The sequence below is a fragment of the Panthera uncia genome (genome assembly GCF_023721935.1).
Source record: "Panthera uncia isolate 11264 chromosome B3 unlocalized genomic scaffold, Puncia_PCG_1.0 HiC_scaffold_2, whole genome shotgun sequence".
Classification (NCBI taxonomy): Eukaryota; Metazoa; Chordata; class Mammalia; order Carnivora; family Felidae; genus Panthera; species Panthera uncia.
The window spans coordinates 1,169,240-1,195,632 of record NW_026057583.1 but is presented as its reverse complement, the minus strand read 5'-3'; the positions used below and the strand labels follow the sequence as shown (position 1 = coordinate 1,195,632).

General features: G+C 56.0%; 1 protein-coding gene across 1 annotated transcript in view; it reads right to left on the bottom strand.

Moving 5' to 3' along the window:
- SEMA4B (semaphorin 4B) overlaps positions 1 to 25,861 on the bottom strand; it is a 40,802-nt gene extending 14,941 nt beyond the window's left edge. The window contains exons 1-2 of the mRNA XM_049614289.1: positions 25,081 to 25,861; positions 11,379 to 11,632 (exon numbers count right to left, since the gene is read on the bottom strand). Of these exons, the coding sequence (XP_049470246.1) occupies positions 11,379 to 11,517 (139 nt within the window). The 5' untranslated portion in view covers positions 11,518 to 11,632; positions 25,081 to 25,861. The remainder of the gene's footprint in view (positions 1 to 11,378; positions 11,633 to 25,080) is intronic.
- Between the last annotated feature and the right edge of the window lie 532 nt (positions 25,862 to 26,393).

The following is a 26,393-nucleotide window of genomic DNA, read 5'->3' as shown; positions in this document are numbered from 1 at the left end:
CCACGCTCTGCTCCTAGGAAGTCACGCCGGTAAAGGGACCCTCCCACTGGCCAGCAGAGGCCTGCTCCCACTCCCGGGAGGGTGCAAAGCCGCCCAGGTCTGACCTCCAGGTCCAGGCCTGCCCCAGAGGTGCTGCCGCCGCTGACCTGGGATGGCCTGAGAACGTGCATTTACGAATTGACTCCCAAAGACCACGAACGATTCCACATAAGTCCCCTGTCAGGAGGCACAGGCGGCCTGACCTTTAGTGGTCCCCTACATTTTATGGGGATAACAAAGAAAATACAGCCCCCAGCGGTCTCACGAGGAGTCAGAGAGTCGAGGGCAAACATCTTCCACATCCCCTTCATGGTTTTCTGAAAGCAAGGGCTGGCTCAAATTTGCCAACACTTATCTGCCCTCCCAGGAGGCCCGTTTCCCGCGGGCGGGGCCTGGAAGCCTAGGCAGGAGGCTGTGCTCGGAATCCGTCCAGAAACAGAAACACCAAAGGTCAGAGATAAGGTTGCCGTCCAGGTGGCAGCTCGGCCCCGCTCCGGCCTGGAAGGGAGAGGAAATCTGCCAAGGGTCACGTAGACAGAGCGCAGCCAGGTTGGAAGGACAGCCAGGGCGCCAGCTGCTCAAGGACCCGCCGGGCTGCACCTCCAGTCATGTGGGGAACACGGTCATGGAAATGGCAGACAGAAAATGCCTTGACGTGTGGGTGAGGGGCCCCCTATACTATCCATTCCCCTTCTGGGCATTCTCCTCCTTCGTCCCCCACCCTGAGCCTCTCACACTCAAAGCCATGGCGTCCTGAAGGCCTTGCTTTCTGACGACCTCCCACTTGCCCTGTGGACTTCGCCAGGGCTAGTCAGTGGGGCTGCCTCCCCAACTGGGAGCCTCGACGAGACAGAGATGAAGAGGACAGACTCAGGGGCGCCTGGGTGTCTCAGTCAGTTAAGCGCCCAACTTCGGCTCAGGTCATGATCTCACGGTTTGTGGTTTTAAGCCCCACGTCAGGCCCTGTACTTACAGCTCGGAGCCTGGAGTCTGCTTCCGATTCTGGGTCTCCCTCTCTCTGCCCCTCCCCTGCTTGTGCTCTTTCTCTCTCTCTTGAAAATAAATAAAACGCTGGGGGGCCGGTTATATTATTAAGGCCAGATTCTCGCCACAAATAGTGTAGTTTTAGCTACAGACTAAAGTCTGCTCTAATATTAGTAAGGGATATTATTTTAATTTAGGAAAAAAAATTAAAAAGAGAAAAATAAATAAAACATTTCTGGGGCGCCTGGGCGGCTCAGTCAGTTGAGCATCCGACTTCGGCTCAGGTCACGATCTCACAGTTCGTGGGTTTGAGCCCCACGTCGGGCTCTGTGCTGACAGCTCAGAGCCTGGAGCCTCCTTCGGATTCTGTGTCTCCCTCTCTCTCTGCCCCTCCCCCGCTCACACTCTGTCGCTCTCAAAAATAAAGAAAAAAATTTTTTTTTAATTGAAAAAAGAAAAAAAAAAAGAGTACAGACTCAGGACTCAGAGACCTGGGTGCCAATACTGCCCCTGTCACATAGGAGCCACCTGCCACCAGGACAAGCCACTTAACATCTTGGAGCCTCACTTTCCTTATCTGGAAAATGGGGATAATAACCCCTCTCCTCATAGGGTTGTTACAAAAAGAAATGAGACCGTGTGTGTAAATAACAGACATAATAACCCACATCTACCGAGAGCTTTACTCAGAACAGCCCTGCACACGTTAGCTGAGTGCTGGCACGGCGTCTGGCACGCGATCAACACCTGAGTGGGTCAAAACCAGAATCCAAAAGCCCTGCAGGAAAATCCAGCCCAGCAAGAGCTGCCAGAGGAGCAGGGCTGTTTGGAAGAGTTGGGCCTCCCTCGTCCTCGAGGGTAAAAACAACTCACACGGGGTGGTTTCTAACCTAGGTCTGTCGCGGTCACTTGGGGGTCTCACCAGGGACCAAGGGCTCTGTAACCGGACCGGTGTACGTGTTGCATGCATGAGCTGGTTCCCGCCCAGGTGCCTGGGGTCACCTCCAGAGTCACCGCACAGACGTCTGTCTGTGTGGGCCCTGCCTGGGCTTGCCTGTGTGCATGTGTGTGTGCGTGTGTCTGCGCACCCGACCACAAGGCTTGTCCGTGCTTGTGTGTTCGCTCCGGGCTGCTTTTGGTGTAGAGGTGACTGGCAGGGTGTTTGTGTTCTCCTTTCCCTGGAAGCCTTAACCATACCTCAGGGTCAGCCTTAGCTTCCAGGCTGTTCTCTGTGTGGCAAAGAGAGCGTCCCGTGTGCTCTCCTCGGCCGCCTGTGCTGCTCAGACATCCTCTGCGTCCTCTACCCAGCGGGTTAGCACAGGACAGAGAAAGCTGGGCTGCCTGAGGCTGCGGCCGGTCTCCCTGGACGGGGTGAAACCTCTCCATCCACCCCGGGCAGGCTCGAGCTGGTGGCTTCTCCAGGACTCCGGGAAGGTAGGATGCTGGAGAGGGCACGCTGGACGGGGCCTGAGGGAACTACCTGCAGGGCCCCGCTCCCCTACCCCTGGGGCCCTCAGCAGGAAGTGATGCTGGAACGACTCAGCCCCCAGCCTCAGCTAGAGTTTCTTCCCTTCCCTGTGACTCAGCCGGAAGCCTGGAGCTCTCTGAGGTGAGACGGGAACAGGGTTCGGCCCCGTCCCCACCTCTCCACCCAGTCCAGCCAGCGAGCTGCAGCAAGGCCATGACTCAGAGCACCACCCTGTCTTTCTCTCCACGGTGGCTCCTGGCACCACAGCTGACGCTGACCTGGCCCTAACATCCTGCCCTCCACAGGCCCCGGCAGGATCAGGCCAGGGGACACCAGCTTCTCTGCGGAGTCAAGAGCCGGGAAGGCGCCCCCCCCCCCCCCCCCAGTGCAGGGAGGTGGCTGGCTGCCCCTCAGCTTGAGTCACAAAGTCCCCAGAAAGGGGTCCGGGCCCCGGGCAAGTCTCCGAGAGCCTCCTAAGAGGCTCTGCTGGAGCATCTCCTCCCCATGACGTCACACTGGACCCTTGGACCCGGTTCCAGTTGTACCCGCGGGGGCACCACCCCTAGGGCGGGAGCGCTGACTCTGCAGCAAACTGGGGCACGTCCAACGCCCTGGATGCACATCCTCCCTCCCTCCCTCCACACCGCCCGGTGCTGTGCCAGGGCTGCCTGATGGACTGGAAATGGAGGGCCCAACCACTGTCACCAGGCCAGTGCCAGGGCAGAGTCCCCAACCAGGGAAGGATTCCTCTCAACAGGGGAAGAGGCGTTGTGTGCCAAAAGTTCTCCCCATGCTGAGGAACTAAGAAAGAAGTAAGAAGTCAAGGGAACCCAGCCTAGAAGCATCCCATGTCCCTGGGGCAGGCACTTAGGGAAGCCCACTTCCCAGATGGCCACTGCTGTGGCTTCAAGCGAGTAAGCCAAGAGCTCCTGCCAGAATCACCAGGTGGCCCCTAGCCCCTCACAGTCGACCCCCCCACCCCCCACCCCGCACCCGCCTTGGACCCATCTAGCCACCAGAGCCCTCACCCAGGACCTGTCTGAGCTGCCATCACCTGGGGAGCCTGACCTCCGCCAGGACCAAGGTCAGCTCCTCCAGGCCTGGGCTCAGGGACTGGCTCTTCTGGAACACCCCTCTCTCCTGACTGCTCCAGGGTCTGCCTTCCTCCTTCTGAAGAAGCTGGGACCACCAGGTATAGACAGCCTCAATCTCCCACTGCCGCCCCATCTCCTCAGAGGCCAAGTCCTGTGTCATCAACCTCTCTGCCTCTCAGAAAGCAGATTTTTTTCCTTCAATATCCCTTCTAAAAATCTTTGTGCCTCCCTCCTCCCTGTCGCGGCCAAACTCCTGAAGGGAAGAGCCACCCAGTGCTCACCTCCCACTCACCCCTTGACTGGGAGCCAGGCCTCAACCAGCTCCACGCTCGCCAGGGCCCGGTCATCACCTCACTGCCAAACCTCAGACACTGAGGGGGCACGGCCTCCGCAGCCCCCCGGCCTCACGGAGGTCCCCTGTTCCCCTGGTGTCAGCCACACCGGCCTCAAGGGTCACTTCCTGTCTCCCTCACACTCCTTCTGGGCGTCCAAGAGCTAATTTCCTGGAGCATCTACTAAGCATTTCAGATGGATCAGTGCATGAGATCCTGGCAAGGCTGTTGTGACGTCGGTCTCACCACCTGTGGCTTTCAGATGAGGGTTACAAGTGAGGTGACTGGCCCGCGGTCAGCCGGTCACAAAGAGTGTGGAGCTGGGATTTGAACCTGGGCTAGCAGCTCTAGCGTTTGTGTTCTTAACCTCCCTCAGCCCCTCCAGGGTTTCCTCTTGAATGTTCCTGTTCCCTGGGGTCTGCCCTTGGCCTCTAGGTCACACACCCACACCCATCGCTTCAACAACCCGGACGCTGGCAACCCCCAAATCTCTCCACCCAGGGCAGATCTTCCTCCAACACGCCGGAGCCCGCTGTGCGGGAGCCCCGCCGTGGGCACCGTCCACCACTGCCCCCTTCCAGACGCACACTTGGGCCTGGCGTCTTGTATCTCTGTGGGCATCACTCACCCAGGGGAAACCCGGGCAGGTTCCTTCCTCCCTCTCCCATGGACATCTGATCCATAATGAAATCCTGCCCATTTTGACTCCTCAATATTTTCCAAATCTATCCCCCTTATGATCCTTGCTCGCATGGTCCTGGACCAGGCCACCACCCTTTCCCACCCAGGACACAGCAGCCCAGCCTCCACGCTGCAGCCAGAGGTCTCTCTGGGAACTGTCACTGTCCCGTATAAAACCCTCAGCCATGCCCCACTGTCCAAGCCCCTAATCACCAGCCCTCACCACGTCTCCTTCCCCTGCTGCAACTCAAGGTCCTGTGTCTCCTCTCTCAGCCAGCCCCACCGCCTGGAATACCCTTCCTTCTCACCAACTCCTTCTCTTCCTGTGAGACTCAGCCGGGTTTCACCTCCTCCGGGAGGCCTTCCTGAATCCCCCGCTGGGCGAGAGCCCCTTCTCTGTGCCCATCACTTCCTCTTCCCACCTCTCAAGGCTCCACCGGTCACATCGTTTGCTGATGGGCTTTCTGTGCCGGTCTCCTCCACCAAGTTGAGAGCTTCCCGAGGCTCAGGACGGTCTTAGTCATATTTGTATCATCTGTCCAGGCAGGTAAGGCCCAAGCTGCTCAATGAACATGCGACTGAACGAATGACTGACAGAATGCTAAGATCCGATTCAGGGTACTCTGGTCCAGGGAAAGGCCCTAGATTCAAAGAGGGCAGCCTAGAGGTCCTGAAGCCTCTCGCTCACAGGAGTGCTGCCTGCGAAGCACTTGCCCCTGCTCTGCCCCCTCCCCAAAGCACTGACCACTCAGTCCTGCAAGCTCAGGGCCCGGACAGAAGTGTGGCGGCTGAAAAGTGCCACAGGGAGACAAGAGAGAGGTCACAAGGGCTGCATAGAGAGCCTCGATGCCCACGTGGGAGCTCTGACTTTCATCACTGACCAGCTGTGCCATCCGAACAGGGACCCGCCGTCTCTGACAGGGAGCCCTCACCGCAGCTGCTGCAAAGACCACATAAATGCAGCACGTAGAAGTGCCAAGCCCTGCTCCCAGGTTAGGGGGTCACAGTCGGGACTGACCCTACCCGTGCCCCCAGCTCTTCCTACTGTCTTCCCTCCTCCCCACCCCTGCTCTGACTAAACACCCAGCACTCTGGCCACCTCAGATGCCCACTGATGCAGGAAAGAGGGGACGAGGGCAGGTGGGGCTGCAGCCGCCTGGAGGCAGGAGTCCCTCTGACCAGGTGGCTCCAGCTCAGCCCCGGGTGCATTTCACTAACTGGAATGCGGGCCCAGCCTTGCCAGATCTTCAGAAGAGCTGGAAAATTGGATTTTTACTTAAAATGTCCTGAGCTTTAAAGATCAGCAACTAATTAAAATTTCCTACAACACTTGGAGGCCAAAGAAAATCTATCTCCAGGCTGGCTCTGGCCTGCTGCCCCCCCCCCCCCACCAGTTTGCAAACCTGTGTCTCAGATGTTTGCCGCCCCCCCCGTCTCCTGCACACAACATTCCTGGCCAGGTGTGCTACGCAGGCTGTACTTGCAACTGTGGCCACGCCGTCAGGGGCTCAGCCCGGCCCCTTGCTCCCATCCAGGGAGTGACCTCAATATATCTCTTTACCAGATGGAAACACATAACCTATCAATTATTCCAGGGCTGAGCCTGGGCCATTTTGCTGCTTTTGTACACTTCACAACTGAAGTACGAGGCGCTGTTCTAATGGAGAGAATGTGGTTCTCGAGTCAGAGAGCTGTGGCCCAAGGCTTGACCCCAAACCTTTCTAGATGCGTGACCCTGACGACATGAGTTGGCTTCTCCAGGCCTCAATCCCCTCATACGTGCGAGATGGAACATTACCACCTCCAGAGCCCGGCACACAGCGGGTGCTCTGTCCTGGGAGCGTTCATCAGAGGATGAACAAGGCAGGCCAAGAAAGAGGGGGGCTCATTTGGCCCCTGTTCAAGAGTTATGATAACATGAGGGGTTTCTGTCTACCACCCCCACTGAAAAGCCCTCACCACGGGCCGCCAACCTCTCCGGACCCTACTAAATGTCAAAATGGTCTTTTCAGAGGACCCATGAGTCAGACCAGAGAGATCCCATGGGGAACAGGTCAGATTCCAGGGGGCAGAGCCACATGCCTTGGACAAAATACTTCACCTCTCGGAACCTCAGCTGTCTTATGTTATAAATAGGGATAACATCACCTATTGTGTAGGTGACACAAGAAAACTAAAAGCCCGGTGCCCACAGTAGCTCTATACTTATTACCTTACCTTCCACCTTCTTCTAGGCACTAAACTCTGCAGCATACACACGAGGACGCCAGCTGTGCCACCTGAGGGTGGGGGGTGGTCCTGCCCCATCCTGTGGAGATGGTCACATAGGAGTGGCAGCTAGAAAATGACCAGGGAGACTGCACAGGGCTAGGCAGAGAAAACGCTTGCCTGTGGCTTTGAGAATGGCTGGAGATGGAGCGGAGCCTTTATGGGACCTCGGGCGTCTGTCCCAAGACAGCTACCACAGTGTAAGCCACGCTCCACCCTGGACAGAGGGGGGCCCGGCCGGGAGGACAGAATGCAAGAAGGAGGGGTGGGGAGGGCTGGGGAGGGTCCGGAAGAAGCTCCTCTACCCACCAACCCCAGGGAGGGCCCCATCAGAGGCCTCTCGGCCAATCCTGAGATCCTGGGCACCCATGGCGGTGTGGGGGTCGGGCCACGGCCTCTAAGAAGGGGACAAAGGAAAAGAGTGATGGACTACCTAACCCAAGTCCAGCCTTTTCTCCAGGCTCCACGTCATCCTGCCTCCCTTGTGTGGAGGATGAACGTGCAGGTGTCTCCAGATGTGCCCCCAAAGTTGTGCAAGCTTAGAGTTTTGCTGGGCTGGCATACAGGCATTGCAACACTCTGCTGAATGTGGGTTGTGCACAGGGCAGCGCGGAAGCGGTGACGGGCAGGGGGCAGGGAAAGGTGCGGTCCGGCCCCAGGCAGGGGAGGCGCTTGGGGCAAAGAAGAATTTCAAAGAGCTGAACCAAGACACTTGAAAAGTGCACCCAATTCAGCAGGAACCCCCCCGGCCCCACACCGGAGGGTAGGATCTGCACTATCCCATCCCCTGGCGAGGATCTGCGTGTAGGCCGAGCTCGGGGTCAACCAAATTGATGCAAATAACCTCACCAAGCAAGGCAGGCAGGGAATTTCCACCAGAGAAGAGAGGCCGCTACCTTCTTACCGGGGACACAGCACGTGCCAGGCACGGCGCCAAGCGCTTTCCACACGTTATTTCACGGAATCCTCCCAGAGCCCCGTGAGGAGGGTCCTGCCGTTACTCCCAGCCTGCCCCAGGTGGTGCAGCGAGGAGGCAGGCCAGGCTTCAAGGCCGGGCTATAAGCGCCCATAGTTGCAGCTCTTTCCACTTGGCTCTGAAGGGCTATGAACAGGCCAGGCCACAGGCCACAGCTGAGGACAAACGCTCATGTGGAGCTAAGGCCACATCGAGGAGGGAGGCCGGTAACCGGCTGGCGGGACTCTGATAGCAGCCCGCACCGGGGGCTTCTCGGGGCGGCCATGCCCCTGGGGGTCCGCTCCAGGGTCAGAGGGCAAACGACTGATCTGTGCCAATGCCCAGCTCCTCAGCTCAATGGCGTTTTGTTGAGCGCCGTCTGCAGGCCTGTGGCTTTATTTATTTCCAATCTGGTTTGGAAACACTGTGTCCGGAGCTTTCCAGACAGGCACTTCTGGGGCAGGAGGAAATTAATAACTCCCTTTAATTGCCCAAAGAAGGGAACTCAATAAGACTCGTGTGAGCCGAAGGAGAAGGTTTGCTTTGTTCCTTTCCACATGGCCAGGCTGCACTGGCCTTGCGGCTCACACACCGGGGCCATCATTTCCACTCAGCATCTCTCCTGTTCCGAGCCTTCGGTCTTGGAACTCCAAACCGCAGTTTCCAGCGCAAGAGAACCAAAATTCCACACCCTCCTCTGAAGCATTCCTTCCACAGAGACAAGTAACCTCCTCTTAAGGCCTCTCTGCTCGTCCAGCTGGCCCTGGAGCCCCCGGTCCTCCTCCCCCTCCCGACCACTGGATGAGACCACAAATGGGGGATCCCCTCCTTGACAGTCCCAGGAATCCGCTGTAGATCAGCAGTAACGAGGGTTCCGTCATCAACTGGATGCTCCACTTCTAGAGGTTTTGTTCCGAACCACAGACATAGCCCGCTGTCTCTAGGCATCTGGGCCCTCGGGAGCTTGGGTGGGAATTCAGCAGGAGAGGGCAGGTAGCAGGGGAGGGGGGTGCGGTCTCTACTTCCATGCCTGTCTCCCGGTTCCGTGAAGGAGTCCCCATGGTCACCATGGGCCTACCCAGGATAGGCACATCGCCAGGAACATCTAACAAGCCCCCGGGGATGAGGCAGGAAACTGCCTGCGGCCATGCTCAGAGGGGGAGTCCGTTCAGTCATGGGGGCATTCCTCTCTGGGGCTTCCATCCCGGGTGGGGTATCAGGGGCCAGGAGGACGTCTAGGGAGGCCAGCGCTCCGAGCTGTGGTGCACATCGTGAAGCGTGGATGTGTGCTCACAAATTCAGGTGTAGAGGCGCTGCTAACCTATTCCAGGGCTTTGGAGGGGGGCTAGAAAAAGAGGTCCCCTCGGGCAGACCCAGCCTCAAGAACACAGCAGGACGTCTTTTTCTCTAGGATCCGCAGCTTGGAGAGCAGAGTATCGACTGCATATCTAGGCCCCCGGAACTTCTCACGGGGGCACCTTTGTGCGGTGCGTCTGTGCCAGTCCTAACAGGTGAACCTACGTCTCAGTCCCCTGGGAGTTCGGACTTTAACATACGGGTGTGGGGGGGGGGGGGGGGGGGGGGTGACACAGACATTCCAGACCGGAGCACCGAGTGACCTGTGTAGGGGGTGCTGGTGTGGGACAGGAGCCTGGCAACAGTCAGATTTGTGGAAGTGGCCCAGGGCTGGGAGCTACGTGGGTAATAACCACCAAGTGTTCTAGCTGCTCTTAAGACGCAGATTCTCTCGGTTCCCACTCAGAGCTCACCGATCCTGCCTCTCAGTTATCCTCTGAGCGGTCCCCGTCCAGTTCCAGAGCTGGACACCAGACCTGCTGCAGTTGATATGACTCTGTGAGCCAGCTCAGGGCCATAAGCGGAGTCCATCAGAGTATTTGTTCTAAGGGCAAAGGCAATTGTGGCCATAACCCAAAGTGGCAAGGCCGTAGGCCGGGGTCCGGATACACCTGTTTATCCTCACTTAACGAGACAGAGCACCCAAGGGACTGTGGTCAAACTAACAAACCAGCGCCGCCCCCACCGCAGGCAGTCACCTGCCTCTGTGCAGCGTGTACAAGAATGAAACCTGTGCTTAACACTTGACAATAACAACGACTAACACTTACTGAGCGGTTTCTATGTACCAAGCCCTGTCCTGAGGACTTTTCAAACATAAACGTATTTAAACCTCACGACTGTGAGGTACGTGCTTTATTATTATCCCATTTTAAAGATGAGGAAATCAAGGCCCAGAAAGGTTCAGTAGCTTGCTCAAGGTCATATGGTTACTAAATGGCCGAGAAGAATTTGAACCCAAGCTATCTCCTGGATACCGTCTTACAATGTTTCAGACAGGGTTACTGAAGGCCAGGAGACCCTGACTTAACCTAAGTGCTGACTCTGCTACTCTTCCCTTTTGTACACAGAATGTTTTCAGGGGTGGGGATGCCATAAAGAGAAGAAAGTCTGGTACGCTTCCAATCTGTAACCTCTAATTTATATGCCTTTTATTCAAATTCTTCCAATGTGACAACAAGTTAAAGGGCTTAGAGAAACAACATTTACTGAGCCCCTATAAACCTCGTGCCCACAGAACTCACCTAATATTATGAAATCTCCAAGATAACCTTGCAAGGTACCTACGACTGTGCCCATTTTGCAGATGACATAACCCGAGCACAGGAATAAGGGAATTATTTGGCCAATAGTAGAAATGAACTTAGAATCCAGGTCCCTCTGATTTCAAAGAGGAGTTGGCAAGATCCAAGGGGGCAAGAAGAGGGAACAGCCATGGCTGGAAAGGGAGAGGGCCACTGAAGCAGGCGTGAGCACCAGGTGTGGGACCCCACCAATGAGGATGGTACTCCCAGAGCACTCCAAGGAGGAGTCTCTCCCTGGGTTTGGGTATCTCAGAGCTGACCCCATCCCTGGGGTCGCTCCCAGGCCCCCAGAAGGGTTCCCACCCTGTTGGGCCCGGCACTGCGCGGGTAGGCCAGGGTGAAAGGCTGGGAGTGGGGACGGGACTCCCGTCCCGCCGCAGCTCAGGAGTCCTGCTGCGACTTGCTGGGAATACCAGAACCCCAGTGTTTATGGGGCGGCAAGTACGGCCCCCTCCACCCCGCGACACCCTCGGGGGCGGCCTAGCGGCTGGCTCTGGTCAGCATCAAAGACAAGCAGATGGGCAGGCGGACCAGCGGGTAGCCAGCACCGGGCGAGGGGGGGGCGGGGAGCGAAAGGGTTGGCGGGGGGTGGGGGGCGCCACCGCCGAAAAGGGCGCCCTACCAAGGGGCGAGCTGGGACAACAGAGCTGGAGAAAGACCCCCTCCCCGCCCACCAAAAGGGAAGAAAGGGGCCCGCGGCCCCACAGCTGCCCTCTCTGCTCTCTCCCTCCCCGCAGCGCTCCGAAAGGAGGAGGGGTCGTAATGGACCCCAAGCCTCCGACAGGCCCCCTCCTCCCTCCCTCCTTTGTCACGGCAGCCTCCGCACGGGCACCTCCCGGCCGCCTCCCCTCCCTCCGACCCCAGCCCGCGACCCCGTGGGGTCACCCCAGCGCTCACCCAGCGGCAGGCTGATCCGAGGGGCGAGCGCCCGAGTCGGCGGCGGCGGCGGCAGCAGCAGCAACAGCAGCAGAAGCAGCAGCGGCGGCCAGGGCGGCAGCGCTCTCCGCTGGGCGGGCGGTCGGCTCCCCCGGCCCATCGCGGCGCTCCGGACAGCGGGGAGCAACGGCGTCCTCGGGGCTCCGGCTCAGGTGGCTCGACTTGACTCGCGGGTGGCGGCCCCGCCCCGCCGTAGACGGCCCTGGTCTCTCGACCTGGGCGGGGAGCTGCGGTCACGTGGGCCGCCAGCCCCCTCCCCCCCCCGCCGGCCCCTCCCGGTCGGAGCCGGCCCACGAGCGGAGGGAGGGGCCGAAGGAGGAAGTCGGGCGCCCAGCCCGGCCTCTCCCGCTCCGCTCCCGGCCCAACCCGCCCCGCCTCCCTCCTCCCACCTCTCACCTCCCACCTCCCCGTTCCCTCCTTCCTCCCGGCGCGGGAGGTCCGAGCGGCGGCCGCGTGCTGCGCCCTGCTCTGTGCGCCCCGGGAGCGTGCTCCGCGCGCGCGCGCGGAGCAGAGCGGACCCCGCGGTCCCACCCGGCCCCCGCCCCGCGGGCCCTGCCGCCGCCGCCCCACCCCCTTCCGGCTTTTCCACGACCCCCTGAGCGCGTGGGGTTGGGAAAACGCGTGGGTCTCTCCCTGGGCGCCTCCCGAGGGTCGAGCCTTGGTCTCTCCTCACCCCCCCCACCCCCGCGCTAGTGCTCCTAGCACCCACTTGCCCGTGACCAAAGGAATCGGCCGAGCTCGTGCTGACGACCGGGCCGGTTGCTTCCGAGTCTAATTTCTGCACCGGTCAACCCACCTGGGGTCTTGGCAGGGCGGTCACTACAGGCTCAGCGCCCGCTCTAGGCACCCTGCGCGGCCATCCACGCCTAGGATTCTGCCCACACGAAGCCGCATCTCGGATGGGGGGGGGGGGAGGGCGAGGCAAGATTAGCCTAAGTGGGGTAACGGGGTATAAGGTAGTGCCAGGGGCGTCTGAGCTCCTCCACAGCCTGCACGTTGCCTGGGAGGGGAAAAGACTCCCTCAGACTGGAGTGGAATCCTACAGGCACCCACTTGGAAGAGGCAAGGTCCACCCACCCGCAATCCTCCTGGCTCCTAACATTCTCAGGGATGGAGCTTAGTTCTGCCGGGACCAGGGCTGTCAAGCTGCAGACTGGACCTCCCAGTGGGTCCTGGAATCAATTTAAGGGGTCCCTATTAGCATTAAAAAAGAAGCGGATGGGGCACCTAGGTGGCTCAGCTTTAACTTCTGACTCTTGATCTCAGCTCAGGTTTTGATCTCAGGGTCCTGAGTTCCAGCCCTCTTTTGGGCTTGGGGGGGGGGGGGCGAGGGGAGAGAAGAAAAGCAAATATGGAAGTGCAATGATGACGGAAGGGATAAGAAGGTGTGGGGAAACGTGTTTCACCTTTTCCTAAATGTGCACAGGATCACAGTAAAATGGAATTCTTCCTGTACTTCAGGTCAAAGGGAGTTTGGAAACCTCCACTAGGCTGGTCATTTCCAGGGCAGTGGTGCAGGTTTCTCCAGGAATTAGCTGGAAAGTTCCTCTTCACCCCCTGCCAAAACTAGCTTCCTCAGAGCCACCAGCTTTTGCTCTCAGCCCACCCCCAGGGCTCACCGCACCCTCTCCCACAGGGTGGCTGTCAGGAGATGGGCACAGTGCTCACACAGCACCAGGTCTCCTCTCAAAGGCAGCCTTCCTCACGCTCCGTGATTTCGGTACCTCCCATCATCCCGACACCCTTCTGTGGACATGGTCCAGGCTAACAGCACCCCTTTGCGAAGGGGCTTCCAGCACTGGACACAGAATTCCACACGGGGCGTGGACAGCACCCACCACTCGGGGCTCTAGCATTGCCCAAGCCTTGGACACTTCACCTCTATTAATGGTGTCAGTCTGTCTGCAGCCAGTTATGTTATGTCCAAGCTTCTATCTGCAGCCACGACCTCTGTCCCGAACTCCAGATGGCCTCAACATTTCTACGGGGCTGTCTTGTCTGGCAGGCATCTCATATCCAGCATGTCCTACCCTAAGCTCCTGACCTCTCCCCTCCCCCTTCCCAAACGGGCCCCTCCTGTATGAGCTTTCTCCATCTCATTTAAAATTTTTTTATATTTATTTATTTTTGAGAGACAGAGACAGAGCACAAGTGGGGAAGGGGTGGAGAGAGAGGGAGACATAGAATCCCAAGCAGGCTCCAGGCTCTGAGCCATCAGCAAAGAGCCCAACGCAGGGCTCGAACTCACGAACCGTAAAATCATGACCTGAGCTGAAGTCGGACGCTCAGCCGACTGAGCCACCCAGGCACCCCTCTCCATCTCATTTAAAGGAACTCCATCTTCAAGCTGCTCAGGTTAAAAACCTTAAACTACTTTCTTTCCTCTGGTTCCCCCTAGCACTTGACCCCCTAGCAAGTCCATAATCTGACCCTTTACCACCTCCCCAGGGGGTGGGGAGGTTGCAGTCAGCACCCTCTTTCTCTTGGTTACTCTGAGGTCCTCCTAATGGCTGCCTCTGGTTCCACCCTGGTTCCCCTGCAACCTGTTCTCAACTCAGCAACGAGAGTGAGTCTTTCGAAACCACAGTCAGGTCATGGCACTCCTCTGCTCGACACCCTCCAGTGAGTCCCCGTCTCGCTCAGACTAAAAGCCCAAGACTTAACAGTGGTCTCCAAGGCCGTGTGTCACCCTCACCCCCACCTCTCCACCATCTACGCCAGGCCCGCCCCCAGGCCAAGCACTCGGGGTAGGACCTTGGCCCTGGCTACTCCCTCCGCCAGGAACACTCTTCCCCCAGATAGCCAGTGACTGAGTCCCTTGCTTCCTTCACATCTTTGTTCAAAGATCACCTTCTTGGAAGAATGTGAACTTCTCCCCAAATTCCCCTGACCCTGAGATTTTTTTTTCCAAAGCGCTCATCACTCTTGTTTAGTGTTTCCTCATTGTCTGGAATCCTCAGCTGCCCCCACTCTCCAGCACCAAGAATATTGCCTGAGGGACATTGAGGAACAATGTTGCTTATTGAGCTAGTTATTGACTAACACCGCCCAAGCAGTGCTGGCATATGGGAGACCCTCAGTAAGTCGTGGCTACATGAATGAATGAATGAATGAATGAATGAATATGATCTAAGAGTCACGGAATACTGCTGGCTCATGTCAACGAACCACCAGAGCTACTTTTTTGATATCAACTTTGCTCTAGTAAAGAGTTCCCCCAAAACCTCAAATTACGCAATTTAACATTTTCAACCTAAGCACAGGACTTCATATGGATCTCCTTTAATTGTTTAAAAAAATTTTTTTAAGGTTTATTTATTTTTGAGAGAGAGAGAGAGAGAGAGAGAGAGAGAGAGAGAGAGAAGAGTGTGAACAGGGCAGGGGCAGAGAGAAAGGGGGAGACACAGAATCTGAAGTGGGCTCCAGGCTCCGAGCTGTCAGCACAGAGCCCGACGTGGGGCTCAAACTCATGAACCGGGAGATCATGACCTGAGCTGAAGTTGGATGCTTAACCGACTGAGTCACCCAGGCGCCCCCCTTTAATTTTTTTTTTAAAGTTTGTTTATTTATTTATTTAGAGAGAGAGCATGAGCAGGGGAGGGACCGAGAGAGAAGGAGAGAGAAAGAGAATCCCAAGCAGTCTCTACACTATTAGGGCAGAGCCTCATGGAGGGCTGGAACTCAGGAAGTGCAAGATCACGACCTGAGCCAGACGCTGAGCCAGATGACCGAGCCACCCAGGCGACCCACATTGATCTCTTTGAATCTACTGGTTCTGGTCCAGATTTCATCCTATTGAGGTCATCTTGAGCATTAATCCTGTTATCACACATTTGGCTTCTCTTTTCAGTTCGGAATCATCTGTAAATTTGATAATAACTTCTTAGCCTTTATTCAAGTCATTGATAAAAAATATTGGGTGTCGTGATGCCTGGCTGGCTCATTTGGTAGAACATGAGGTTCTTGATCTTGGGGTTGTAAGTTCAACCCCCATGCTGGGTGTAGACATTACTTAAAAATAAAATCTTAAAAAAATCTATTGGGTGAGCAATCCTAGCACCCAGCTCCTGGTTCCTAAATAACACTCATTTATAAAAGGTACCGGGACTCCTTGGGGAAATGAATGGGAAAGTACAAGGCGAGCCTGGGACATTTCGTTGGGCTAGAAAGCAAGGAAGTTATTAAAGATTAATGGGATGGCGTCAAAAAAACTTTGACCCCGCTTGATGACTAAACTTGAGATAATTTGAAAATCAAAAAGCATACTGAAGTAATGGGTTCTAATGCATCAAAAAAACCCAATCCATTAGTCCACAGTGAAACTGAGGAAAACACACAGAGAGAAAAAGAAAGGAAGCTTTTCTTTACAAAGGAATGTTAGCTGATGAAGAAGAATAGACTTCAGAAAAATCTTGATTCAAGCAAAGGTAATCAATGGATGCTAAGCCATCGGGTGGAAGACTGTTAGGAAACCGTGGGTTAACAAGGTCTCAAAGTCTGTCCTAACAGTGACTTTACTAATTACGGAAGGGAAATCGGAACTCTGAGGGACAGCACTGGCTGCCACCATCCTAACCAAGAGGTCTAAAGTAGCATCACCAGTAAGGCGACTAGCTGACACAGTTTCCCCCCCAGCATGATGCGGTAAGACATGCAAAACATTAGCAGTCCTCGGAGCACATCTGTCAATGCTGATACATTGCTGATACATCCAGCATCTACATTCTAGGTTGGACTCTTCCAAAAGGTCAGTCTGGGGACACCTGGGGGCTCAGTTGGTTGAGCTTCCGACTTTGGCTCAGGTCATGATCCCATGGTTCATGAGTTCCAGCCCTGCGGCTGTCAGTTAGTTCAGGGCCTGCTTCAGATCCCCTGTCCCCTTCTCTCTCTGCCCCTCCCCCGCTCATGCTCGCTCACACACACGCACATTCTCTCTCTCAAAAATAAACCTTAAAAAAATTTTTAGGGGCACCTAGGTGGCTCAGTCGGTTAAGCGTCCAACTTCGGCTCAGGTCATGATCTCATGATTCGTGGGTTCGAGCCCCGCGTCGGACTCTGTGCTGACAGCTCAGAGCCTGAAGCCTGCTTCAGATCCTCTTTCCCCCCTCTCTCTGCCCCTCCCTTGCTTGTGCTCTGTCTCTCTCAAAATAAACTTAAAAAGTTTTTAAAAATAACGTCAATCTGGTGAAAGACAAAAAAGACAAGGGAACTATTTTAGATTAAGAAACTAACAAGACATGGGAATGCAAACTGGTGCAGCCGCTCTGGAAAACAGTATGGAGGTTCCTCAAAAAATTAAAAATAGAACTACTCTACGACCCAGCAATTGCACTACTAGGAATTTATCCAAAGGATAAAAAAATGCCGATTCAAAGGGGCACATGCACCCCAATGTTTATAGCAGGGCTATCAACAATAGCCAAAGTATGGAAAGAGCCCAAATGTCCAACAACTGATGGACGGATAAAGACGTGGTATATATACAATGGAACACTACTCGGCGATGAAAAAGAATGAGATCCTGCCATCTGCGACAACATGGATGGAACTGGAGGCTATAATGCTAAGTGAAATTAGTCAGTCAGAGAAAGACAAAAATCACTCATATGAGGACTTTAAGAGACAAAACAGATGAACATAAGGGAAGGGCAGCAAAAATAATATACAAACAGGGAGGGGGACAAAACAGAAGAGACTCATCAATACGAAGAACAAACTGAGGGTTACTGGAGGGGTCCTGGGAGGGGGGATGGGCTAAATGAGGAAGGGGCACTAAGGAATCTACTCCTGGAATCACTGTTGTACTATAGGCTCACTAATTTGGATGTACATTAAGACAAATAAAAAATGAAATAATAAAAAAAGAAACTAACAAGGCATGATAATCACATGAAATATGTGAAACTGATGGGATCTTGAAAGAGAAAAACAGAACGCCAAACAGAATTGGGAAAATGTTACGAAGCACCGTGTGTCAGATATTATGGCACTAGTGGTCACTTTCTTAGGGATTGATAAAGGCATTGTGGTTTCAGGAGAATATTATCATCCTCCAGAAATGCCTGCTGAGGTTTTGTAGAGGTAAAGTGTCATGATGTCTGCAGCCTACTTTCACATGATTCAGCAAAAATAAGTGTGCTGTGTGTGTATGGGTGGGTGTTAGAAACGGTGTGAATGCAACTGTCACAAAGTTTTAACCATTAATTAACATAGAAAAGTCACAGGTGTGGGGCGCCTGGGCGGCTCAGTCAATCAAGCATCTGACTCTTGATTTCAGCTCAGGTCATGATCTCACAGTTCGGGAGGTCGAGCCCCATGTCAGACTCTGTGCTGACAGTCCGGAGCTTGTTTGGGATTCTCTCTCTCCGTCTCTCTCTGTCCTTCCCCCCGGAGTGCTCCCACCCATGCTCGCTCTCTCACTCTCTCTCTCAAAATAAATAAATTAAAAAAAAAGAAAAGAAAAGAAAGGTTACAGGTGTTTTTGTATTAGTGTTTTGGAAGTTTGGGGGGGGGGGACTGGTAAGATGGGGCCAAAAGCAGAGCCCGGCGCCACTAGAGACCTCTATCAGGGTGAAATTGATCAACATCCTTTGAGGGCTGAACAAAGAGCTGTGTCCTAAGTGCCCTCCTTAGCCCACACTTCTCCGTAGTATCCACAAGAGTATTATGAAAAAAAATTGCAAGAAATCTTGACATCAAGGTACCAACTACCTCGGTGCAGCATTTCCTTCTACCGTCTGCCTACCATTCTAACCCAGAACAGGGCCTGGGCAGCGGCACGCGCTCAGTTGGTATTTGTTGAGTGCCCAAATCCCCGTGTCACCTAGCTCCCCAAATGGCAGCAAGGCTGGTTTGCCCTAGTGTCTTGGCAACACAAGGGTTGTCTGCCTGTTCTGCTCATCCCCGAGGAGAGGAGGCAGGGGCTAACGAGGCCTCGCCGGGTGGTTAATTATGCCCTGCTCACGGCTGCCGAAATGCTTCAAGTACGTCTTATGCCAACTGGGTGGCAAGCCTCTTGGGGAGAGTGACCAGTCTTGTCTTTGGAACCCCCACCGCCTAGCACGGCGCTCTGGTAGGGCTGACAAAATGAGGGGCCCAACTTTGGCCCAGAGAAGTGCCCTCCAATCCACACCCCACCCTCGGCCCTCGTGGGCTTCCCTGTCTTCCGTCAGCGTGCTAATTTGTTCTCCCCAGGCTGGAAAAAACAGGAGGACGATGGACTGAGAAAAACCTCATTTGAGCTGACTTCCTGTGGGCTCAAGAGTGGTTCCCAAGCCAACGCTGTGTCTCCTGCTCCCCTATGCCACTCTTGGACATAGGCAAGTCTTTCTCGGCCAGTACATCGGTGTTTATAAAGAGCTCAGGGGCGGCTTGGAAAGACAGCATAAAAAGAGAGAAGAGAAAAGCAATGCTTCTGTGTAGGCCCCCCCCCACCCCCGCCCACTGCCAGCAAGATGAAGTCGTCAAGCCTGGACCTCTCTTTCCCCATCCGCATTCACACAGCCCTGGCCCTTCCTCTTCCCATCCTGACCCTGGTCCCTTCTCTCTGCTTCTGTGTTTCTCCCTCCCTCTCAATCTCTCCCTTTCTGGCCCACTCTCTAGCACACAGACACACACACACATACACGAGAAGGACAAAAACGCACAAATGAAAGGTAAACTGTGCGTGGGAATACACACAAAGGGGCCAAACAAAACTCCTCTATGGTGAGAGATGTTCGAACAAGGGGGCACGTGCCTAGTATAGGCAGACGAGGAAACTTTAGGGATGACCCAAATATTCTCTGTCTCAAGCTGGGTGCCGGTATCCCAAGTGTATACAAATGTTAAAATGTTTTGAGTTGTACACTTAAGATGTGTGTTTTCGGGGCGCCTGGGTGGCTCAGTCGGTTAAGCGTCCGACTTCAGCTCAGGTCATGATCTCGCAGTCTGTGGGTTCGTGCCCCGCATCGGGCTCTGTGCTGACAGCTCAGAGCCTGGAGCCTGCTTCCGATTCTGTGTCTCCCTCTCTCTCTGCCCCTCCCCTGCTCATGCTCTGTCTCTCTCTGTCGCAAAAAAAAAAAATAAAAAATAAAAAATAAAATTAAAAAAAAAAAGATGTGTGTTTTCCTGTAGGTAAGTTCATATCTTACACCTGTTCTCATGGGGGAAAAAAATCACAAAGAGGCCAAAAGGTTAAACAAAACAACTTGGGGGGGGGGGGCACCTGGGTGGCTCAGTCGGGTTAAGCGTCCAACTCTCGATTCTGGCTTAGGTCATCATCTCACAGTCATGAGATCAAGCCCCGAGCTGGGCTCCACACTGGGCATAGAGCCTGCTTAAGAGCCTCTCTCTCTCCCTCTCCCTCTCTCTCAGAAAAACCCCAAGTCACCTGTAGGATCAAGTGGGGGAAGAACAAAGTGAGAAGAGCGACAGAAGAGGGAGAAAATGAAGAGAAATAAGAAAGGCTACAAGAGAAGGAGGAAATAAAGGGAAGCCCGGGTAAAAACACAAAGCGAACGAACCCACGTGCCCACCGCCTCTCTAACCCGCTCAGCACAGAGGGAAACGGCAGGGGACGCAGGCACAGGGCAAGCGCTGGCAGTGGGGTGGTCAGCCCAGGGCACAGCCGGCTTCCCCAGCAATCACTGCTCATTAATCATCTATCGGTACGGCCCCTGCGCGGGTGCAGGCGATCCACGACCTCGGGCACCGATGGCTCCCGCCGGGGCCCCCCACCCCCGCCCCCACCGCGGCCAGGCCCTCCTGCTCTCATTCCCACCCAGGGCAACCTTGCTTTCCAGCTCCCACAATTCTACCCCGGGAGTCACTGCTTTGTTTGCTGGCCACGGGGAGGGGCCTCCCGCCAAGCCCAGTGGAGCCTGAACCCAGAGGTCCCATCCGCCCCTCCCGGAGCGGCACCGCGCTCCGCCCCGTCCTGGGTTCCGCTGGCAGGCTGCCCGGCCAGGCCTCACAGACACGCACTGGCTGCGGCCCAGCTCCCCGGGGCCTTGGCCCCCCGCCACCAGCCCCTCGTAGCCCTGGGCCCTCCTCTCGTGCCAACCTGCAGCTGCAGCTTCCCCACCCCCCACCCCTGCCGGGGCTGGGCACCTCCCCGGGGGCTGGGCAGCGGTTCAGCTGCGGCATCAATAGGTTTGGATGAGGAAGCGACACCAGCCGGCACACCCTGCGTGTGCTTTCAAATCTGCCAACGACTCCAGCTCCTGGGGGCTGGGAGCGTCCTCCGGGGGGCCGCAGCCTCTGCGGCTGAGGCCACTCACAGGGTGGGCGCCAACACTGCCTTCGGATCCCCTAGGCAGCCTTTAACCAGAGTCTGGCAAAAAATGCCGGTGGGCCCGTGGCCGTTCCCTGCTCTAGTCGGACCCCTCCACCGGTGCCTGGGTCTCTCTGGCTCCGGTGAAGTGCTAGAACCCAGTGGCCAAGCACGCCAGCTCTTCTGTCCCAAGGAGAATCTCGGCCCCACCCGTTACCCTGTGGGCTGTGGGCACGGCCACACCCCACGCCGACGTCTCTGCACCTCGGCTTCCTCCGCTGTGAGACGGGAGCACTAGCAGAACCTCAGGGGGCTCGGCGGGAGAGCGAGCACACGAAGTGACCGGCAGCGCGGCACTCGGTGAATAATCTGTGAACACAGCCAGGCCTCTTATGGGGGCAGCTCGCCTCGGTCTACCTGAAAGTTGGCACGACCTCGGTCACTTTTAACCACCTTATGTGCGCAGGCCCGAGGACCCCCTTTCTGGCCTCTCCCATGGGGCTCAGCTGCCTCCTGCAAGCCCAGAGCCGAGGCTGCACCTCTCGGAGGTGGAAGGAGCTGGCCCGCCCAGCCCAGGCCCCGGCCGCGCCGGCTGTGGCAAAAAGCCTGCCACCTGCTCCGGTGCCAGCCCCGCTGGGGCCTGTTGGGGCCTGAGTCGGCCACTCCCTGGGAGGGGATCCCCTGCCCCACGGGGCTGTGGTGCAACCAGCAGGGCTCAACCTGTCCCAGTCCTGACACGGTAGAACATGAAGTTGCCACTGTCGCCGCCCTGCCCCCGACAAGTTCAGGAGGGGCTGTGTGCCTGTGCCTGCGGGCCTGCTCACACAGGGGGCCCGGAGGGCCTGGGGGACGCTTGGTACCTGCCACCCGGAAGGGGCACAGGGACCCTCCTTCTCTGAAACCACTGTGGCCACTCATAGGTGGGAGGTAGATGTTCTAAAGATCTAGGGAAGTCTGGTTTCCAGTTTGACTTGTCAGGCCTGGGGCCCCTCCCTTCCCCAGATCCCAAGAAGTCAGGAATCCATTTCCCCATTTGCAACCAAGTTCTTCCTCCTTGAATCCCACTCTGGGCTCCAGACTCCTGGCCACCGGCCCACGAAGGGAGAGAAGGCCCGGGCCGGCGCCCTTCCTCCACCCCAGGGAACTAACCTTTCCAGAAGCCTAAGGCTCTCCCTTCCCAAAGATGAGGGGCTCTTTGACCCTCTCTGTGGTCTCCCGGTCGCCTCAGGTCACCCAGTTATCCCCCAGAGAGACGACCTTGCTCTTGGTTCCCGTGCTTCCTGCAGGGTGGACCGAGGCAGGCAAGCCCACCAGGGTGATGCGGGAGGGACCGGTGGCTTCCACTGATTACCTGCAGTTCCAAAGGCCGCACCATTGCCCTGCTTTGCCCGGGGGGAGGGAGGTGGACCCACCCACCACACCCTAAAGCAGTGGTGTCAGGAGACAACATCACAGAAAGCAAAGATCCGTGCTTGGACAGTTATCTTGCATACCAGTCACCCAGCCCATGACCCCGGCAAAACCACTGATGCATTGTGAGTAAGCCCTGGGCTAGAGTACGCTATGAGGCTCCCAGGGGGCCCAGCTTGTCCCAAGCAGAGGAGGGCTTCTGAGGGCCCTGGGCCTGGGGCCTGGACCACCCAGCTGCGTAGGCATTGCCCCAGCTCCCCCAGCTGTGCTTTCCACAGGGACCCCATAAACCCCCTGAATGAGAGCAGACTCACCTTGATCTTCCCAGGAGCTTGTTCTATAAGTGTTGCCTTAGTTCTTTCATTACAGCCTATGAGCAGCAAAGCAGAGCGGGGGGGCCCCTTAACCCCAAGGGTGGGCTTCAGGGAGCTGAGAACCCCAACAATGAAACGTCGTTTCTGGTGAGAGGGATCAGAGCTTTCCTCTGATTTTAAAAAGATCGCTATTCCCTTGGGGCACCTGTGTGGCTCAGCTGGTTGAGCCTCCGACTCTTGATTTTGACTCAGGTCATGATCCCAGGGTCATGGGATCGAGCTCGGTGCTGGGCTCTGCCCAGAGCATGGAGCCTGCTTGAGGTTCTCTCTCTCTCTCTCTCTCTCTCTCTCTGTCCCTATCCCCTGCTTATATTCTCTCTCTCTAAAATAAAACAAAATATAATAATAAAAAATCCCCCTCCCCGCACACAAAAAAGAACCATTTCCACGAGATGTGCTAATCTGCAGACACAGGGACCTTCCAAAACCAGCCTTTATCAGGTAAGAAGAAATTATATCTCATTCTGAAGTAGTTTTATAACCTTGACACGAATTGTCTGGCAAACTATTCCCACGTGAAGCCAAGTTCTACCTATAGTTAGAATTGCAACCAGGGTTTTGTCTCAAGGTACAGCCATCCTCCTCTTGATAATATAAGCCACTGTCCCTTCCCTTCCTCCTCTCTCCCCTTTTCCTTCCCTCTTCCCTTCCCTCCCCTCCTTCTTTCATTCACTCAACAAAGTATTTCTTGCGCACGTGCTACTTGTCAGCGCTGATGACACTGAAGGAAACTGACACGGTTGCTGCCTTCCTATTGCTTACAGTTTACCAGGATCCCTTAAACTGTTCTTTCCAGGGAATACCCATCCTGGTCCACATTTGTCCAGACACTTTCACTCACTCCTTCCTTTGTCTCCCAACAAAGGTATCAGCCAGGGCCCCCTCGGCAGAACCCCAGAAGTGCTCCCAGGAGGCGCAGGCTAGACTCCTGGATATTTTCAGCTGATTTCCGGAGCTGCCCCTCTGGGCTCCTGCTGCACTGTGCTCACTTTTCCAAAAAGGCACTCGCTGTGCTGTAGTGAAACGCTCACCGACACATTGCATCCCTCTCTCGCCATCTCTTCTACAAGCTTTTTGAATGTAGGGGCCAGGCCTGCCTAACTCAGGTTTTTAATCTCGAGCCCCAGCACAGAGCTGAGAAGCAGCGGGTACCCAGTAAATGTTTAATAAATGAACAAATGAGTTTTCTGCTCTAGCTGACTGCCTCGAATCACTTCCAAATGATTCATTCAAGTGTTCCTTCCTGGATCTCTTTTCCCACCCTCCTCTCAGGCTTTTCAGAGGAAAAAGCACTTCACTGATGTGGGAAGTCTTACTTCCCTGCTTTAGGGCAGCCAAAGGGTTTCTTCCTCATCTGTCTGAACAGATTTGTTGGCTTCAAAAGACATGGTATTTTGGAGAGCTGCTGAATGCTTGGCTCCTGGAGGTTTATTTCAGGCAATCATGTCAGATATCGCATTAAAACAAGAGCCCAAGGCACAGGACCTACATGCACGAGGTAGAGAGCAGCTCTTTCCACTCTCCCCAAGGCTCCAGCCTCCGTGGTCCATCTTTGGACCACCTGTCAACAAAAGCTTGAGCCCTGGCTTGCAAAGACACATATCCCAGATTTCCCCGAGCTTCAGTAAAATAACCACCAAAGGCGACAACCACGGGCCTGCAAGTCAGGATACAGGGTTCAAACGGTGACCTTCCCAACCCACTGTCATCCTGGGAAGTAGTTTAACTTCTCTGGGTCCAGTTTCTTTTATGAAGATGAGAAGATGGAATCAGATGGATTCCTAAACCTCTTCCAGTTCTAAAGCATCAACGGGGAGGGGGGGCGCCTGGCTGGCTCAGTCGGTGGAGCATGTGACTCCTGATCTCAGGGTCATGAGTTGGAGCCCCATGTTGGGTATAGACATTACTTAAATAAATAAAACGTAAAAACATAAAAATAAAGCATCAATCGGAAACAACTTTTTTTGAATCACGAGCTTCGCCGCTCTTGTGGCATTGGACGCTTACAAGAATCCTGTGACTCATAAATCAAATTACCTACTCACATTCGTGTTAGGAAACGTGAGCAGTGGGCTCACGACCTTCCCCAGGTGATCCAGAGCTCCCGGGTCTTTTTGCCAGACCAGAATGACGGCACAGTGGCCACCAGAGCCGCCTCATTTCCAGGATCCCAACCAACCGTCTTTCCTTCCTAACCCCCACATCCACGTGTCACTCAGAAACAGCCACGACAAAAACCCTAACTCAAAGGCCCCAACGACTTCCATTCTGAGGAGGGACCCGGGCTTTTTCCAAATCCCAAACGACTTCCTCCCGCCAGCGCTCCTGCCTCTCTTTCCACTCCAGATTTGGGAGCAGGGAGCAGGGGAGCAGGAGTAGGACACCGATTAAAAGGCCTCCGCGCAAAGGCCCCGGGTGGCCATGGGAACGAGGGCCCAGCCTCCGGCGCTGCCATGGCAACGCGCTCCCCCAGTGGCCGGCGCCAGTGCCCATCAGAGCGTGCAGGTGGCGCCCTCTCGGGAGAGGGGCCCCGCGGGAAGCGGGGGCGGCGGCGGCCTCTCGGTCTCGCCCGGGCCCGCCCCCTCCCGGGCCCGCGGCTCCCCGCCGCCCCGCCCCCTGCGCCTACCTGCGAGGGTCACGGCCCCCGCGCGACCACCGCCCACGGCAGGGCCACCTCTGGGCCGCGGCTCCTCTTCCCCAGTCGCCCTCAGGCTCGCCCCGCCTGCCCGGCCGGGCCGACGCACTGCCCGCGGACGCGGAGTGACCCCCCGAACACCTCCGTCCCGCGCGGCGTCCCCGGAAATGCGGGGCCGCGGCCAAGCCCCGCCCCGCCCCGCCCCGCCCCTGTTTATGGGAACTGTCCGGAGGCGCCCTCGGGGATCGCCCGCTGCCCAGCGGGGCCCTGCCACTGCCACGCGCCCCCGGGCGGGGACGGTCACTCTAGACTCGCCGCTGTACACGTCTCCCCCGGTCGGGATGCCTCCACTTACAGCTCGTCAGCCCAAGGAGGCCGCGGGGGCTTTGGGGGCCGCGGAATTGCGCCCTCCCTGACCTTGGGAAGCCAGGCCTCGCTTGTCCTGGGCCCCGCCGGGGACGGGCTCACTAGCTAAACCGACAGGCGGGAGTTGGGGTCCTAGATCTACTACCAGCTAACTGGCTGTGTTACCTAGGACGGGATCCTTAACCTCTCTGAGTGGGCATCAGTACCGTAGAGACCTCACAGGGTTGTGGTGAGAAGTGCATTTATGTAGGCACACACCTGGCGCATGGTCAGCTCTCAATAATGGCAGTATTGTTTCCAACGAGAGGCAAGTGAGAGCCCAGCGCAGAGCCACCCTCCACGAAACCACCCACGTCTCTGCCCGCGGTAAATACTGCTCGCAGCGTCCCTTGACCTGCCTTGGGCCACGCTGTGAAAGGGAAACGAAAAGAAACGAGATCTGCAGGAGGGGTGAGAAACACGGTTATAAATACCCAGCATTTATCAAGTGACCTTGGCTCGTCCCTCTCCAGCCCTTGCATCCTGGCTGTCCTGTCTTCCAGGAAAGCAACAGCAGTTCTCAGGGCGGTTCCTGAAATAACCAGTTCTGGGAGTGTAAGTGGCTGAGCCGGCCAGAGCTGGCTGGTCAAGGGGATGGGGAAACAGGAAGACAAGTGCCAGACTTTCCCCCTTCAGGTGAGGCCAGGCCAGGCCTAAGTGCCTGCGCACTGCTCCTCTGACCTCTTCCCTTGTCTTCCCTCAAAGGGACGGCCGGACTCCCGCCGACAGTGCCCCCCCATAAAAAGATAGAGTGGTTATTTTGTTGTCTGTCTACAAAAGTGAACACATATTTACTGCAAAAATGATGGAAAACAGAAACACAATGAAAAATACCCATAATTTCACCTGCCCGGAGACCACCAGGGTTAATATTTTCTAAAGTTTTTTTTTTTTTTTTT